At 36.4% G+C, this 19,862-nt stretch overlaps 1 protein-coding gene across 4 annotated transcripts in view; it reads left to right on the forward strand.

Moving 5' to 3' along the window:
- The window catches only part of LOC126874592 (FH1/FH2 domain-containing protein 3), a 241,936-nt gene that overhangs the window by 178,402 nt on the left and 43,672 nt on the right, over nucleotides 1-19,862 (forward strand). For all 4 annotated transcript variants that reach the window (XM_050636828.1, XM_050636840.1, XM_050636834.1 and 1 more), the window contains 3 exons: nucleotides 13,201-13,714; nucleotides 15,300-15,562; nucleotides 18,570-18,701. In XM_050636828.1, coding sequence (XP_050492785.1) covers nucleotides 13,201-13,714; nucleotides 15,300-15,562; nucleotides 18,570-18,701 — 909 coding nt within the window. The remainder of the gene's footprint in view (nucleotides 1-13,200; nucleotides 13,715-15,299; nucleotides 15,563-18,569; nucleotides 18,702-19,862) is intronic.

Genomic DNA, 19,862 nt, shown 5'->3' on the forward strand with positions numbered 1-19,862 from the left:
CGCACGGGAGGGATGATTCTTCTTCGTCTCCGTAAGCTGTTTCTTTTTGAAGGGGAAAACTGTAGTCTGATTCGATTCCGGGAAATCAGTAGAAACTGTATTGCAAGTGATTTTCTAACGTTTAGCTCGATGATCGAAATAAAAGTACGCTTGTTAAGCGTAACGATATTACGTCGATTCCTACTAATGGACGTATTACTTTTATGAAAATGAAATCTCTCAGAAGAACCTTGTTTATTACTATCGTTATGTGCCGAATAAGAGAATACATCGTAGCAAGTTTGTACGAGAGTCAGTGAATTGTTTCCAAAAACTGAAAATCTAGTGTGCTGTGTCTAGTTTGCTATGCTGTGTACTTGGTGCATAGATATACAGGTACAAAGTACAATAGCATCGTAGAGAAAGGAAAGAGCTATGAACGGACACTTTTACCGTATTAGAAAACTGAAACACCGTTCTAAAAGTCGAAGTTCTATGTTCTTTTACCTCTCACAAACATCGACGCAATTATTCCTGGCCCTCCGTGCAATTCTCCTTTAATTTACGTTGTTCCTTATACCACTTCGCAATTATTCCATATTTATCAACAGACGTCTGTCCTTTTATTTTATTCTTTTCTACCGATTAACCGTGGTAGCGTCCTTATAGACGACTTCCTTCCTTCGAAGCGAGTTAAATTAGGTTCGCAGCGATCCTTTTACGACTGTTTTCAAGAAGAAGGAACACGGTGGAAGAGAGAAAGGGGGACAAAGTGGCTCGGTAGTTGTTCGGCCGGGTCAATTAAGATTAAACGAGTATCGAGCAACAGAGGGCGCCCGGATAAGTAGCAGGAGTGGCAGATAAAGTAATTCATAAAACAATTTGGCAGTTAGGTTTATCACGCGCGTAAATCAGGCCTTGGTTTCACCCGTGTCTCTGACGCTTGGAGGAAGCCACTTGGGAGGGCAATGTTACCTGTCTAATTTAAAGGGTGGGGGCCTTATTGCGTGTTCCTTATCTCTTGGTAAACAGGAAATTTATTACGAGCAGGCTTGAACGAACATCCAATCTTCTAATCCACGATGCTCGTGGAACGCGAGCACTATGTCGGCATCTCGGCGTGTCAGTCTTGGTTGATTACAGCGACGCTTCGCCACGCTATTGGCTCGTTAAAGTGCCGACTCTCTGACAGTTTCGGTTTGCTCGGAAACGTTCCAATGGTAACTTTGATAAGATGCTCGCTCAACTCAGGTATAACAGATAGCAAGCTCTACTCATATGTGGAATGGATATCTGTGTTAGTCAGTTTTGAAGTCTTCCATTCAGGTCACTGATGACCCTTAACTTATTCATCGCAAAGATCAGCTAAATCTTCATTCAGTTGGATTATTTCTGAGATATAAATATTTCTTTCTTTACGGGTCTTCTGTCTTTTAACTTGGGATTTAGGTTATAATAAATCATCGTGACTTTTGTCAAATACAAGTATATTTAGTATTCTTGTGAGAGATAGTAATTGCGTAAGTGAGTAATGATAAACTGCTTTGAAAATTATTTGCAGCGTATTAAGGACAATTAACTGAGATAATAAGTACGCAATTAAGGACGCAAATGATTACTACATCTAAATAAAGTACCTGTCGCTATAGAAAATTACCGTTAATTATTAAATAGTTGTTCTCAACGTAGAAACTGATGTCTAAAAGAATTAATACTTGTGCGTTGTAAAGAGTAATAATAAATATGGTAACTTCATAGCCTCAAACGGAAACGTTTGTGAAATTTCATAATTTATCGTATTAGGATTATTAAAGAATATCTTTACGACCAACTTAATACTCAACTCAACAACTCAACAAAGCGCGAAAAGCAATTATTATATCGTTTATCATAAATTATAAATTATAGTTCAGTAATTTATATCATTTCATATATCATATCTTTATATCTTTATATCTTTATATTATATTTATATCATATCTTTCTCAGATTTTAGTTTAAAAATATCAAATATTTTAGAAGATTCCATCGCATGAAAGTCAAATCTAATAAATAAGCAAGAAACCAGAATTAATAAACCAACGTTAGTTAATTTCGATATTAAAACACTTCGATCAATACAAACGTAAAATTATACATACCTTCAAAGGATATTCACATGTTCAAAGAATTTTACATTCGAAGGGTGACATGCCCTTAGCCAACACATATTTCTGTCATCTAAATGCGGCAACAATTCAGAATAATAGAACAAGTAGATCGTTTATAACGTAGTCAGCCAAAGCGTATCAAATCTTTTGGAATAAAATCTTTTTTGCGAGCCTTCGTCTGAGCAGTAATTCCCTACTGAAATTCACTGAATTCCGTCAAGAGGAGCTTGAAAATGTAGAATTTTGCGACGATCGTTGCTTTAAATCACAGCCGCGCGTTCTCACAGCGACAGCAGCATATAAATCAAAAGACATGTTCGCGATAAAACGAAAATAGGAATTCATCGAACCGATCGACGCGATGAACGTAAAATCCCGTGACTCCATGGCACATTTGCATATCTGCATTCGCATGGCGTTCCCGATATCGATCACTTTGATATTTGGAAGCAGATGAAGTATCCAAACTTGAAGGAACCAAGATTCTAGAACTGTGATTTTGGCTCAAATTGTTATTGTCTATTGTGTATTAAATATCTGTTTTGCAATCATTCTCAATGAATAGCTGTAAAAAATCGAAGAAAATTTAATCTCTAATAACGAACAAAATTCTTTAGTAGAAAACGAAAAGATTACTGGAAGTAATTTTTTTTCTTTTTTTTAGCATAACACGAAAGAAAAATTAATGGCCAAAAGTAGTATCCGTTATCTTCTTATAGAATGTCATCTTTTACAAAATATTTTATTATAAATTATATCCGAAAAGTATGCCCCAATTTGTTTTAGTCTTACAGAGACCAATGTTTCATCGCGTGTCTATAACAAAATCAATTTCGTCGTATCATAGTAATGATATAGTACACGCTCTAATTATATAATTGTTACTCGCAACTCTATAATTAAATTATATTCTGTCAAAAATAAGCAAGCGTTTCTCAGTGTTTCATATACCTTTTAAAGCATTCTATCTACTGCAATTTAGTTTTCGTCTGTAGCAGTATTTAATTGCTCGTATTTAAATGAAAAGATAATCCGCACGAAGAACACCATGTAAAGTAAATTACTCGGAGATAAGCGAAATTTCAGAAGTACTTGTTTTCACGTTCGCTCGAAACGTTCATTATAAATAATTATTACGGTAAACGGAGTTAAATGATAAAATGTTAAACGCATTTTATTCCGTATTATTTCGTACACAAATTCACTGGAACCATTATAATTTGTAACCACATAATACAATCTCCCTCGCGTTTCGTTCTCTCAACTGCTCGTTACACGTTCATCTAACCTTATCGCAATCTAATAAATTCTACCGCTAAGTGCAATTTCAGTCAAAGTAACTTAATATACGCTACATCCTCCGTACCATACATCGCTGGTACCCAGCCACTTGTTATCCTTCGTTACTTTATATAAATCGCGATAAAGAGATTCCTTTAAATGTCAGCGAAACAAGATTTCTCTTGCATAGACTTTAAAGTTCTGAACACCACGTGATGAATATTTTTATTGTAGTTATATAAAGAATACAAAACGTTCGTTAAAATGAAAATCTCTGTAGCTGTTATTTGAACGACAGAAGAAAGCCGAGTATGGAATGAAACTGTATATGAAAATATTTGTGAAACTGTATTTAAAACTGTAAGGCTGTCGCAGAGCGTGGATGAATCGGTAGACAGCGGTTTTCGAAGTGACGCGGTTCCTACGTTTTTCCGCATCTTCAAGCCTGCGATGTACTGGTGCAGGTTAGCAAGGAAGGAACTTACGTACACTTACATACCAAAGATATTGCGTGTATATGTGCACGCTATCGATGGAATTGCAACACCGCATAATGCGTAACATTCACCTACTTTTCTGCCAGGGAACAGATTTTTATCGATCCCCTTGTTTGATTCGAGAGATGCGTCCGCGACAGGAGAAACCAAGTTTCCGGGACGCGCGCACCTGGATTATGATTCTAAATCACCTGGGAAAACGTTTTCTGTGCCGTTGGACGCAATGTCGTCGCAGTTCCCACCTATATTTTTTCCTTTCTTCTGCTACTCCGCCAGCTTTTTGCTTTCATTTTTTCGTTCTTCCTCGTTTTTTCTTTTCTCTCTCTCTCTCTCTCTCTCTCTCTTGCCTGTTTTTCGTTTTGTTTTGCTTCCGTTGCCGACGAGAGGAAAAACGGGTAACACGAGGGTGCTTCGCCCAACGACTGGACGCTGTCGCTAGATTTTTCGCGCGGAAAATTATGGCTGCTCTTTGGATATATGCTGATGAAATTGTATAACATACGCGACTAACTAGTACTCTTGTACGTTTTAAATGGTTGTTTTCTCGAGGAGCACATCGACGTCGTTTGTAGAGCACCTATTTTTATGTACGAGAATTGAAGGAGATAATCGAATATTGCTTTTTACGATGTCAAACTTGGGATTAAAATAAAGAGAAAAATTCATAAGTATATACATATATGGTATAATATAATTAAATTCATATAGTCAACATAATAAATGTATTGAAACATTTTTAAAAAATTGTTCTATTTAGGAATATGCTTACGTCAATGTATATTATAATGTATAATGACGTCTATATCGTTATAATGCATAATAATTTATTATCTCAAATAATGAACGATATATTTCCTAGAAATGTCGCCTATAATCAAAATAATAATTTTATGACCAGTTAACCAGAATCATGAGAAACTGATTCTACACCCTTATGGCATTACCTGTTGAACTACAATCACACTACAGTGTGTAAAAAGTCGTGTGATTCCGTGAATCATCGATCGTTGATTATAATATCCCCATAGAGCTATACCGATAGTCGATGATTACGCGCGCGATCTACGCTCCCGTACACGCTTCTAATTAGATTTCGCGGCGTAACTTATGGCCGGTGTAATGATAACGGGCCGGATAATGCCCGCAACCGTGGCGCGCTTAAATCGCTTTACAATTATTGTCATTACCGGCGCGATTGTGCCGATGAAGCGGCGCGACGTTACGATTGCGACGTCGATGCTTGAAACGTGACGTTAACCCGTGCCAGTGCTTCTCAAATTCTTCGGCACATTTAGTTTTTTGCCATTGCGTTTGCAAGCTCTTGGGATCAAGTTAACGAGATGGGAAACAATAGAATTATACAAAAACAACGGATTTTTTATACTACAGGCTTTAGAATTATTACACTTTTTAAGAATTAACATTTTTTTCAAAATCGATTTACGACTTCTTAAACACCGATTAGTTGTAGAATTATCAAACTCGTCAAAACGACGGATTTCAGACTATCGTTTTTACGATTATCAGGAATATGCAGATTTTCTTCGTAAAATTGATGCTGACTTTTTTTGAGAATAAACAATGGGATAGAAATACAACTGTACGTATCTGTATTTTGTAATTCGTAACGTTGTAATTTTTTATCGTTTATATATAATATATTTCGATGCACATAAAGGGGGTAGTTTTTTTCTTTCTTTAGTGAAACGTTTCTAAACAATTGCGATAACAGAAGTATCCCCCACGGCCACAAAAGCCTGGTTTTCCCAAATTTCTGTGTGAGAGACACTGTTCCAAATGGTCAATATAGTTACATGTTAACGTTAGCTTAATATTCGACACGACATGCATATAAATGCTCATTATAGATCGGCCCTTTATCTTTTTATCCATTAACGCGGCTTCTGGCCGGCTTGCATTAGCTTGGCCTATTTTTCCATCGCACGCAAAACGATTTTCAGACGGATTGGATTAAAAGCGGCGACATAACTCCCACTAACAGGAAGACAGTCGAGAAATAACGCGGCACCATGCAAATTGCTAAATTTACGCGGTCGTGTTGTTACGTTAAATCACCACGGTCTACCAGGCCTCGGACTAGCGAGGGTGTTAAACGCGTAATGTCGTGTAACGTTTATTATTAGCATAATTACCGCATTAGCATACTCTTTTTTATTGGCTGGCCCAACAATAAATCTCCGGCTAAAACCAGCACCACGACAGATAACCACGATCATCGGGTTATCGCGTACGAACGATATATTCTAAATGACGTTCCTCTTTTCTTATTCTTCCTTTTTTCTCTTTGTCGGTCGGGTGTCGCGTGAAACGCGAGACTGGAAGCGGTCGCGGAATTAAATTTTGCTAACGTGCCGTGTTTCTTATCGGCGGAATTTATGAGTGGCCACCCTGGACCGTGATAAATTTTCTTTCGAGATTATGCGCGTTTTCTTGCTCCTTGCGCCGGCACAGCTTGCGGAACAATTTCGATTTCGTGAATGGATCATAAACGTCGTTCGTGTATTTATTCGAACCTGGTTCAATTAGCATCGGTTTCTAATTGGAGAACATAAAGACAGGTCCATGTTGCAGAAATTAACGGCAGTTCGAAAGAAAGTCAGTTCCGCTCGAAAATACTCTCGGTATCTGCTGAAAAATTTTCATCGACTGTAAGTTGGCTGTCTCTCGCTTTTCCACGGAGTTACTTCGATACGAATGCCCGATACGTTACGGAAGTTTCGTTTGAATTGCTAAACGTTTCAAACGCTTATTACCGCACTGATCGTAACTGGTAATAAAGTCTGATGACTTTAGATTAGATTAGAACTTTAGATTATTTGCGGATAAATGCAATTCGTTATATGCGAATATCGCTCGAGCACTTGCAACGTTCGTGCTAAAATCAGAAACGTATCCTTCGTTTTTTTTGTGTTAAAAATATGTTTAATTTCGTGGTTTCGTAATTTTAATATACCGAGTAAATGCTTGTACAAGGCAATACAAATTTTCGGGGAAAGAATTTAATATTATAATTGATGAAATTCTTATTACAACATGCTGTTATATATGGATTCTTCATAAATCGCGAAATAGTAATCATAAAACTTTTAATGGCTCCTAATGATATTTCAAGTTTATTTCATTTGCTCTAGGTGTGTTAACATTTGTGGACGAGAATTTATGTACAAAGTGTGTGCAGATCTTTATCGTCATACATAAATTTATAGTACGTAAAGCATTTTGTTTGTCGTGTTCTTCGCAATTTGATAAATGTCCATTGAAGTTCGATTTTTGGATTTACGTGGGAAGAAAAGCCACTCTTTATAGTCGTACAAACTTCGTCTTTCGATGTAGCACTAAACAGGCAGCCAACCGGTACTCCGAACTTCCTGATGTTTAATTTAACAGTCGCCCTACCGAAACTTTCGCCCGAACGAATTTCACGAGCTGCTTTTCATGCCATCGCGTACTCTGTTACAGCAGTGAACAAATCTAAATTTAATACCGTAGCCAGCCGCGAAAAAACAAAAGAAATGTGAAATCTACGAAATGAAAATTGAATTTTTATTGCATACCGTATAGAAAAGTGTATAGTATTACCAGGGTAAAATTTTATGTTCTCGCTGAAACATCTATTCGTTTCAGCACGTATAAAAGTAATATTATAATATTATACGCACAATACGAATCGACGATATTGATTGTTAATTTTCTCTGCAAATTACATTCTATACGATTTTATCGAAAAAATATTACAATTTTATTATATTATCGATAATGCTATACCATTGAAAGAACATCATAATTTTAGAAAAATGGAAAACTCGTTTCTCTCCTGGGACTTTTTAAATTTAGGTAATTGGTTCGCGGTGAATATTCAACAAGTAATTCTTTCAAATACGTACGGAGTTTAAGCAATGTTTTAACGTTATTAACTTAACGTAATTTGATTTGCATATCGTGTACATTTTTTACATTTTTAACAATTAAGAGAGAGAACTACTTTCTTAACAACTAGTATGGACTACTTTTTATAAAGACAGTTACATTTATAATACACTGCTCAGAGCAATTAGAAGATCGTTCTCCGCGTCACTTTGATTGTTATATTCACCTTGAGGATATAAAACGTTTGAAATTACGTATAATTTTATAACAAATTATATGACGATACAGAATATGTATAACGTTTTACGAGAGACACGATCGATTTTTCGAAGAAACTTGAAGATTCATCAGTCAAGAACTCGTTCATTAGAGATCATTACAATTGACGGATAATTAGTTGAAAAAGTACGATGGGCCAAGTGGTATGAATGCCGAGTTCGAGCAATCGGTCAGAATAGATTAAAGGGAAATTACCGGCTGGCTGATCTTTCTACGGAAGAAAAGTTTCATTCGATCGACACAATAGTTCCATTATCCGACAGTTCACTAACGCATTTTCGCTGATTTAACCCATTTACATCGGAAAACGCGGTCAGTTGCCCAACACGAAGTGTCCTATGTAGTGGTAAATGTGCATTAGTTTCCATACATTCACGAATCCATCAAAGATTACATTTCCAGCTGTGGATGATAATGGATTTCTTATCAAATTTACATATAGCAATTTGAAGATATTCCGAAATAGTTGTTTCAAATAAGTTTTTATGTCTTTGTTTTAATACTTTTTAATATAATATGGTTAGCTGAGGATTATATCCATGTAATTCTGTTCACTGTTATTCTTCAGAAAATATTACTTAGAGTTTATTATTATAAGACATTTCAAATTATTATACATAATAAGATTATGACTTAATTCATTATAAAATAAAAGGGGCTTGTAAGAATTTAAATACCTGACTAAATTCAAATTCTTATGATCTTGATTTATACTACTATAATTTTCAGTTCACTATATAAAGGTATATATACATGTTAGTCCTTTTAGTGTTCACTGAAATAAGAAAATGTAATCGAAAAAGACACTAATCGTTTATGATTTGAACTAGGATATGTATGTTTTACGTATAATTTTATTTCTCTTATCACTCTTTCATTAATTCTCTGAACAATATCTTGTTTCTTTTGTTTGGTTCCAATTACATTTGTATTTAATACAACAAATAAATCACTGTTTTTATTTTTTTTGGCTTTGATGGTGAAATTCCTACGATAAAAATCTTATTAAACATAGATTTTATTCTCTGTGGAATGTTCAATAATTGAGTTATATGTTTTTGTTTGAGATCGAAAACAATATTAGCAGTAATATTGTTGTATATATTGGAAAAGTTAACCAGCGAAATATTTACGATATTGCTGTGAATTCTTGTCTCTCTGTGGCTCTTCACGAAGTCGAATTATAACGTGAAACATCCTACTGTGCAGTCCAGAAAGAAATAAAAAACTCCGGATTTACACGAATTTTTCATTGTTGTAATTTAATATTTCATTCGGTGACTTTATTGGTATACCAAGTTCTTTTCAATACAATCCAATTCAATCATAAAGCTGCAATAATATTTCTCATATTCTGTCGATGGGAAACGTTGCATAGAAACTGGAAAAATATACTGGAAAATAATCAAGAGTAGTTTATCTTGCAAACTTCTCATGTAATTACTTTCTAGGTTCATTTACATTGCTGTAGCGAACTGAGCAATTTCAACATTCAGTTTTATGCAGAATCAGCAGCTAAAGGATGGTTAAAATGAAAAGGAGCTGCGCTAAAAACCCACATCATCGTGTATGTGTGCGCTATTTTTCATTGATAAAGATAAAGTCGGTAAGGGATGTTATATAAATATGTCAATGTGAGACTTTGTTTGGAAAATATTCTGAATATTTTGCATCGGTAAAATTAAAAGATCCGGCTCCAGATGGGCTGTGAGACTTTGATAATAACAGAGTCAAAAAATCATAAAGTCCAATGAGATCTTGGAATTTCAGCGATCCCAGAACCGACAGAACTTTGACATTATGCGCAACGTGTATCTTACAACCTTGGCAATTTCAGAATCAAAGAGACTTTCGTGTCATCTGATTTTTAGGGTCTTGGTGATTTGAAGATTTATGCGAGACTCGCTGTTAGGTGAATCTAGTAATAATGGTGAATCTGGCAGTGATAATAATTTCGTTAGTTTTATGGCCAAGACAAGTCCAAATGGAACAAATGACTATCGTCAAATTTTTTGTTAATCGATGTTCTCATAACTGATTGTTCTATCAATCAGCGTTCTGATAATTGTGGTTTTATTGTATTATATTACAAATAAGGTGTATCCTACCATTTTTGATCGTAGTATCTTTTCAAATATTGCTGTAATGCCGGAAAAATGGACTCGACTACCGTTTTCAGTTTTCATTTTATTTACACACGTCATGTTCAGGATTATCAATGAAATTTAATGTAACCGTTACATCGTGTGATAGGGGATATTCGTTTCCTTCACTCGCAATATTTTTGCTACGTACATGAAATGTCGATATCTAATACGATACGTAGATACATAAATATCAGTGAGGAAAATCGAGTCCAGTATTTTATGAAAACATTGCGTTTCGAACGGGTATCGATACTTGCAACTAACAGAATAACGACGCGACCCGACGTCGGGACTCTATTTTCATAAAGTACACTGCGCTCCTATCTCGCTTTGCACCTATCTTTCGTTTCCATTTTTCAAACGCAGCAGCGAATCTCGTAAACAAAGGAAAATCTCCTTTTTCATGTCGCATCGTGTCCTACGTTTACGATTTTGACATTTTTATAATTATCATCGAATATTTGTATCGCTCACTTTGTCAGAACTGATATATTTAAAACAGTGAAAGTAAATTCCGCACCAACTTTGTTCACGGTTATGAAATTTTATAGATATTCGATGTTTAAAACAAAATTCGAAAAAATTAATATTAATCTCCTGTCAATAAATATATTTTTCCACAGTGTTTAGGCAAATCATGTTGTTTTTGTGCAAGTCTAACTTTTTTTTATCAATCTCATAGTTCGATAGATTCGAAGACAAACATATATATAACATAAACATATATAAACAAACATATATAAACAAACATATATAAACAAATAAACACATTATAAACAGCTCGTCAAATCAGATATTTCATACCTCTTTCAATAAGAATAAAAATTCTTATCGAAGAAATTCGAGAGTAAAATTTCGTTTGATTAAATAAGATTATTCTCGGTATCTGTAATATAACAACAATAGAAGAAAAATTATCGAAGAAATAGCAAATACTTGCCCATCGAGTGAACATTGCTTTGTCGTCGATAAGGCCACGATTAGCTGCGCTTCTATCACTTGTACACTTCGACAGAGAACTAGTTATACCACCATGACCCAATAATTAATTGTCGCACAGCAATGCACCGAGCTCAATTAGAACTCGTACTAGTTATACAGCAAGTAAATTACAACTTTTGACATGACCACGTAACGTTCGTTGCACGAGTTGATAATTTGTTCGCGGCTAGTTATTATTGTGTAATTTACCGGATTTCCGGCGCGACTACCTTCTATAACAGGTGGCGGGTAATTTTTGAACAGAATAGGAGTCGCGATCAATAACGAAGCAGATTTTAGTAATTCTAATCCTAATTTCGTCTAAGAAAAAAGAAGAATCACAACACAGTTCATTGAAATTTGCCACTTCCTCTTTCGTATGATTTTATCTCTAGATTTTGCAATTAGTTATGACTTATGGACCAATTAACGCCCGCTGTATCGAAAGAAGTACTCTCGATATATAGCATCGCAATAATTCCAAAGTTCAAATGAAACTTGGTAATTTAATGACGTAGAATCTTTGTAAGTAAATTCGTGGATTTTAAGATCGATAGTTTTATAAAGAAAGTAACGTTTGATAAAACAGCAATGTTTCCTTTTCAAACATTGGAAGATAGTAAAATATACCGAAAGATATTTTAATTTTCAAGATTCTGAAACTTGACATTTCTTTTTAATTACCCAATTTATTTATGTCGTAACTATAGCCTCAGAGATTATTATACATCAATATCCTTCGAATTAAAGTAAAAGCTTAAAGAAATATTTCTCTCCCACCATTATCTAAGTAATTCGCCGAACTTTGTAAATATACACTGCAAACTTGGCAACGACATGAACTAATTTCAAGTCGCTCTGAGGCACGCGTTAAACCGGTGGTAAACGTGGGCCGCGAAATCCGGTAGCACGAGTCAGGCGAAAAATCAATTTCGCGGACAACACGAGGCGTCGCCTGGCAAGTGGAAAAGAGAAAAATGACAAAAGTCGATCTGAACCGTTCGGAGATTGATGGATTTCATCCTGGTGGTCGCGAGAGTGGCGGCGGAGAATGCGACAAAAGCTTCTCATTGGATATTTGCATCGGCTGTCAGAGATGTGGCGATGCTTTTCCTGCGCTCCCGTCGAAAACCAAACAAAAAGGAGAGAAAAAAGGATTAACGTAAAAGGGGAAAATGGAAAGGGTGAAGGGGTGAGAGCGTGAGAAAGTTCCGTTGTTCTAGGAAACAAAAGAACTCTCCGCCGTCCTGAAGATTATGATTCATGCGAAATTGATGAACCGCGAACGACTACGCGCGCGTGTATATTTAACTCGCGCGCAGGGTGCCAGATATTACGCGAGCGTTAGGGTCGTTCAGGCGAACCTTTGTTTCATTCATGAACTTTCCAATTTTTCGGACGAAAACCGCAGATGGAAAATGTACGGAAAGTTTGTTCGTTTATGGAATTGTTTTACGTTGAATATGGATTTGGCTGCAGGGACTAAAATTGTTTTCCGTATCGTGCTATAGGTTTTCATATAGGTATGTCGGGTCGTTTTGGGAAGGCTGTAGTTCTCCGTTGTTTCTGTAAATGTTTCGTTTTTGTTTGTTTGTATATCTGTGAAAGTAGACATATGAATAGAATAATACGAGGGAATACATTTTCAGCATTTTATTGGCACAAATAAGAACAAAGCTTGAGAGTGAATTTAATAAACAGATAGTTTAGTGAAAATTTATTTACTATAGGAATTTGATGTTGGATATTTGTCTATATAAGTTAGAGTTGTCCAATGGTAAAAGACAAGAACTCTGATATTAAAAATCATTTGGTATTTAACTACTTGTATATCTCGGTACCTCTAAACAGGATTTACAAACGCGGAAACTAATTCAACTTTATCTTTAATTCTTCTCCATTTGACACTTCTCCATCGTCTTCAAACAAACATTCTTCTCTTTCAAATTCTTACACAAATATAAGCTAATTAACAGTTTTATGCTTTTAATCGTACAGCTCTCGGTCAGGTGATGCTCTATGTGGACGGCATGAATGGAGTGATGGAACACGGTCAGACGGTTCAGTGGTTATACACGTTAATAGCCAGCCGCTTCCGATTAGTGGTGAAGACTGCACTGAAGCTGTTGCTGGTATTCGTCGAATATGTGGAGACGAACAGTCTGCTGCTGGTCAGGGCCGTTAGATCGGTCGATACATCCAGGGGTATGATACCCTGGACGAACGTGATGAAGTTGCTGAAGGATTACGACGCCGCCGACACGGAATTATTGATCTACGCGACGACGTTGGTCAACAAGTGTTTGAACGGTATACCGGACCAGGACACTTATTACGATCAGGTGGACTGTTTGGAGGAGCAGGGGATCGAGGGCATCATCCAGAGGTACATGTCGAAGCAAGGCACCGATCTTGATCTACTCAGACAATTCCAGATCTACGAGGCTGTGCTGCATCACGAGGACGGGAACGATAGGGGCTCGCCTATTCGTCAGCTGGACGATAACATCAGGTATCGATTTGAGGCCTTCGATCGCTTCGTTTGCCCTTCTCCCTTCAGCAACTTTGTTGATTTTGGTATGTAACGTGTTCTGGATAATACAGGTAGAGAAATTTCGTGTGGTCTAAGTTGCAAGTTCCGGAGGATTACGTGCAGATAGAATCTTCGAAAGACCGAGTATGACAATCTTAAATGATCTTACTCGCTCATGTAATATATAGAACATAGTTTTTGAAGATAAAACGATCATGTTTCCAAAATATAACGGAATATCAATCTGTACGAGTAAAAGCAGTTGAACTCGCAGTATATGTAGTGGTAGAACTCTCGGACTATTCAGACAAAATCGCATTCGCGGGCATGTGTTTGGATTAGTGCCTAATCATCGTTTTACCGCAATAAATTTCAAGTTCCGTTTTATCCGAGCACGCTAACAAGTTGACCTTTATGACTCTCATAATTCTCGCATTAGCTCGCTCTTCTAGTTCTCGTTTATTAATTCAATAACCGTACATCTACCTATTAAAGAAAAGGATAGATTTGAATCATTTATTTTAAAATTGTAATATTCTTAAGTCAATGCGTGTCATCTATCGTTCCTCTTAACGTATGAACGATCACGTTGTTATACCGAAATCCCTTGTTCCTATACGTGATAATAAATGACTCTTCTAAATGATCGATTGGTCATCGCGAGGTGGATGAAGCAAATTGAGAGCAAGGTATCCATCATTGTAGGTCGCGTTCGTGTGAAGAAGTCAGTTGTTCCAAAGTAGCCCCTAAACTAGAATACAATCACTAGATATATCGCATGTCCATAGTTGATTGAATGTTCAAACGCAGATAGGTATATTGCTTTGAATTCTCCAGTGAGTAAAAATTGCTTCATTTTACTCTATAGACTGTGCAGTCTGAATTTTCAATTTTCACTCGTAGTGGAAAACGAGTGGCAAATATATTGTATTTAATGTTTTGTCCATTATCGTATAAATGAAAAATCATGATATGTAAATACAATAAATAAATTAAATTTTCAAGAATATCCTTTGTCGATTCTGAATGGTATTTAATATCATTATTTTATACCTGGAAAATGGTATTTCATACACAAAGTATTTTATGTCTCGATTTTAATGTTTTAAAAAATTTGTTTTTCTATAAAATGGCGTTACCTTAAAGCTTCGAAATCCAAATATATTGTTCTGCTCAAATAACGTCATGACCAAAGAAGCTATTTCGACGACAAAATCACAAAGTTGGAAAAAGATTAACAAATTATGCAGTTTTTCTGGTTAGATTATATCCCAATATATATGTCACTTAAATTCGAAGAGCGACTGGTAAATTTTCATTTTTCGCTTGGCATAACACCATGTAAATTGGCGAGTTACGACGATCAATATATTCCAAGTGGATTACACAAATATCGCGACTCGTATCGCCAATCAAGTAGTACGAATCAATGACTAGGCAATGTAAACGTCAAAATAGAAACTCGCTCAAGATCCATCGTATAATATTTCAAATTCACGACACAACATCGAAACATGAAAATCGTGAACATAATAATTCACTCTGAGACACTTTTCTCTCGCAGGAAAACGCTACGAAACCGGAAGTCCCTGGTGGATTCTCACGAACGGCGAAAATCCCGGCGACACTCGACGGGCACGTCTCCATTGTCGATGTCCTTGAACGCGCGCCTAAGTCCGCGGCTCAACCACTCCTTGGGTATAAGCTCACTGAACAACACGCTAAACTCAAGTTTGCCCGACGACGACGACGAGTCGAGCAGTTCTCAGAGTTCGCAGGGTCATCTCGGCGAAGTTCAATTGAATGGCAGCTACAAGGAGAACAAAGGTGAGACACCTTTTTTCGTATTATTTTACGTTGACTTTCCTAGATCGGTGCTGACCATCGATAAGATATCTCACTTCGTCTTTATCTCTGTTTTCATGATAATATTCTATAGCATTGACATTTCACGCGTCCTTTGTCTTTACGTATGTCTATCCTGCTATCATATTTTTATCACGTGTATCATATACGCTACATATTTTTTATTTTATATTCCATTCAGTAACATACGTATACTATATTTGAGTACTTAACTGCACTTGCTGTCTGTACGTGCAGTATTTATTCTAGTTAATTCGTCGTATTTTCGTACGTTATTATCGTCTTTTTAAATCTTTCTGTCAAAAAATATTTGAAGAATAGAAAAATTCAGTTGGAGGAAAATGATCCAAAGAACGTAGAATTTGTAAATGTTATCCAATGCGATACAGCGATGTCGATACTTGTACAGGCTTCTGACAGCTGCAGTAACGAGTCGAAGAGATTGCAAGTTTCTTTAATTACGCGAACTAAAAGCAATCAATTACGTTTTCAAGTCGTACATATTTCAAAACATAGTACAAAATTCGCGCAAAGATCATACAATGCTCTCAGCATTTTCTTTCAATTAAGTGTCAGTAAGATTCACTATACGTGAACAAGATACATTTTTAAAACATTTGTTTTAATCTTGTCGCTTACAGTTTTATTTATCTCTTTAAATCTTTTTTCTAAAATGTCTAAAAACAAATCAACAGCCGCGTTTGTAATTATTTCCAGAAGTCTAGCAACTAAGTTTCACATCATTAAATTGTGCAGTTCTGCACCCTTGCTAAAGATTAGTTTTGTAGAACCATTTAATCTTCATTTGGCTATAAGTCAGGGCACAGACTATTCTTCATAATACCGACTCTACCATGTTGGGAGTCTCTCTCCTGACAACTGTAACGCATTATTACCTAAAAAATCAAAAAATTTGACAAGGGTCATTTTCGTTACGAGTCTCTCAATTGGTCAGCATCGTTCCAGTATGATTTCTCCTTCTCTCTCTCTCTCTCTCTCTCCCTCCTCTCTCTCTCTCTCTCTCTTTCTCTCTCTTTCTCTGTTATCCCGAATGAAACACATTTTCACTTTCGTTTGGCGTGTATACGCATACGGGTAGTCGATGTACGTCGCAAATCCGCTCGTTAACGATTCGACCGCGCGATGAATACGAACTTCGACGCCCACGAGCGGCGATTTCCGCGTTAACGGATCGTCCCTCTCTCGGGAGAGAGACCTTGCGGTTTTCAGTTCCCCCGTGCGTTTCGTTGCGGATGCAGCACGCGGCGAATGCGAACTGCACGCTAGAGACCGAGCGAAAAGCGTAGTTTCGCTCGAAGGGGGCCGTGATTGAGCACGTTTAGATCGTCGCATCGTCGCGGAAAACGACTAGTACGGATCCACGCCGATCGGGTCAAGTACGCCGCGTGAACTCGCTTCACCGGAAACGGAATGTCGATGTCGCGGCCATGAGTAATCGGCTGATTCAAACGGTTATGTTTTCACCGTTTTCATCGTTTTGTGTGCACGTTTATCGCTATTCCGAGGAAGTTGCCTTCTAACGCGTCCTATATCGATACAACGTATTTATTACATTTTTATAATTTTACTTTACCTTATTACGTTTTTATAACGTTTTATCACTTGCATTCGTTGTTGTTAGTAGAAGAAGGTTTAGCACTCTCGTTGCTACCGACGCATAAATTAAATTTTGTTAATTGTATTGCATTACAAAATTTCAATTCAATCGATGATCCAACGTTCTTGGGTTTTTCTTGTAAGTGCAAAAACAATTCCGATAAAGAAGATACTTACATTTGTATATAGCTTCTGAGGAAGGAATAAAGAAACGAGGTTAAAGAAGGTATTAGATTGCTGCGTAAGTTGTGTTTGTTAAATTTTTTTATACAGACGTGTTAAAAATTTGTACACATGCTAGAAGATATTTGGTAGAAACATTGTCTTTGTTATTTTTATTATTTTATTACTAAGAAGATATTTGCATAAAAAGACACAAATGATCGAAGCAGGAACTGTAGTAACATTATACGAAGTGAAATCGGTACAGTAAAACATTTTTATTCGGCATTCACGATTGGTGTAGGTGTTACGAGTGTTTGAACCTGATATTATTGATTTGTAAAGTTCTGTAGAGAAGATAGCAATCTTGAAGACGATACTGGAGGAGGACATCGGACAATGATTAATAGCGTTGAAATAATCTGGTGGATCGAAAAAATTCTGCCATTCGCCATTTGTAAGATTGCATCGAAGCTTGGAATTTACAGTTGAAACGTTGTGATTTATCTTCGTAAAGAATGATTTGCATCAAGACTGTCAAGAATGTATATGAGTAGGCAATATTTTCATCCGCGTTTATCTTTATTATGCTTCAACTTCATCCACAATTTTCAAACTAAAAATTGTCACTCGTACCACTTTCTCCCTAAGCCGCTCGTATATCGCCGTTTATATAAGCCACTAACGAGGAATGTTCTTCGTTATACAGAACTTACACGGCAATCGAATAAAATTGCACAGAACGGCAAAGTGAAACAGCGTTATACGAACGTTCACAAAATTCTGCGTGAAATTTTCCAACCGATTCGCCGGCAGTAACGTGCATGGAATAATCGAGGATACGGTGTCGAGCGTCGCATCAACTATAGGGTCGACGAAATAATTGATACACCGCGTATTTTTGGCGCGAGCTCGAACCGCGAAGAAATGACACGCGTGACGAGCAGAATTTATCGTGACTGTCGTCGAGGGACGTTTCGATTCGTATCGCGATCGATAAATCAAAATGAAAGTTCGGCGGTAGTGTGATTCGACGCGAACGAAAACGATCGCGCGATAAGCGGTTCGGTGTCGCGTAACCACGCGCCTGGTAAATAGTAAATTATAGTTCGACGCGGAAAATGATCGGCCGCGTGTATGTATTGGCGGCGAACGGGCCAGGAAAGAAGTGATTTATTGCGGCTTTCAGTGGACGTTGGCGTGACACCGGCGTTAAGACGTCGAAGGGAACGAGCTGAGAGGCAGAGGAGCTTTATCAGGGAGCAGCAAGAGGCCACGGCGACTATGCGAGCATCCGTGGTACCCTCGGACGATCAGGAAAGTCAGTAATAGATTATTATCGTTTCACTATTACCATTAATGGGGAAGTAATGAGAATTTCGTTTAACGTGTTCGCTTTATCGGATTTTCACGGTATACGAATTTCTTGTATGATAAAACGAATAATATTCGTACAAAGTTTACGTCTCTATACTTTTATTGAAGTTTACGGGAGAATTTTTGCTTCTCGGAGGAAATTGATTTAAATGAATGATTCGATGATTATATAACAGCTAGGTAGATACAGAATTTAGCAAAAACATGTGGAAGAGAAAATAATCTGATTGAGATTTTATGTGAATAGATATCGTAGATTTTATATCTTAGATCATCGAACTTTTACATAAACATTTACCAAACTGAAACACAATTTGGTAATTTTTACGAGAGTCTGAAATGGATTTTTAAGCTAACAGATTTTATTGGAAACTTATTATAATCGTAGGTTTTATAATGGAAGATAGGTTCCATGTCATTCATCGTAAAAGATTAAGGAATGTTAGAAAAGCGCGAATTTGGGAGATTTCTGAACAGATGCGAGAAAGTTAAGAAAGATGTTATGAGGATAGGTCAAGGTTATAAAGCGCAGTGTATCGGCAGGAAGTAATCGATACACGCAATTTATGAGATACGCTGCTGTAATTCTGTTTTAAACGCTATATACTGACCAGTGTTATAACGATCAATTCTACACACTTATAAAACAATAAAAATATCTAGACTCAATTTTGTTGCTAATTTTATTTCTATCCAAAATTTTATTTCAATTAAAATTTCATTAAATACATATTATAATTGGGATTTTGTATCAATGATTATATTTGAAGAAATGAAAGATATATTTTGATCGATTATTAATTTATTTATCTAGTTATTAATCTTATTTCAATTACAATTTTATTACATACTATGATCGAGATTCTTTATCGAGAACCTAATCTGAAGAAATAAATCACGTAGAATTTAACCGATAGTTTGAGAAATTGTTCATTTTCCGTTCAACAGAAAATGGTAGCAAGCGTTAACGAGTTATAAACGAGTCTTGGTATCGTTTTAACTCGTGAGAAACCCATGTTTTCAGTTGTGTAACTTTACCAGGCTTTTAAAGATGTTTGTGTATAGTTCTCATGGGCTGTTTGAAGTTTCTCTCGACTAGTTTCTC

This window comes from Bombus huntii, chromosome 2 (assembly GCF_024542735.1).
Source record: "Bombus huntii isolate Logan2020A chromosome 2, iyBomHunt1.1, whole genome shotgun sequence".
NCBI classification, from domain to species: domain Eukaryota; kingdom Metazoa; phylum Arthropoda; class Insecta; order Hymenoptera; family Apidae; genus Bombus; species Bombus huntii.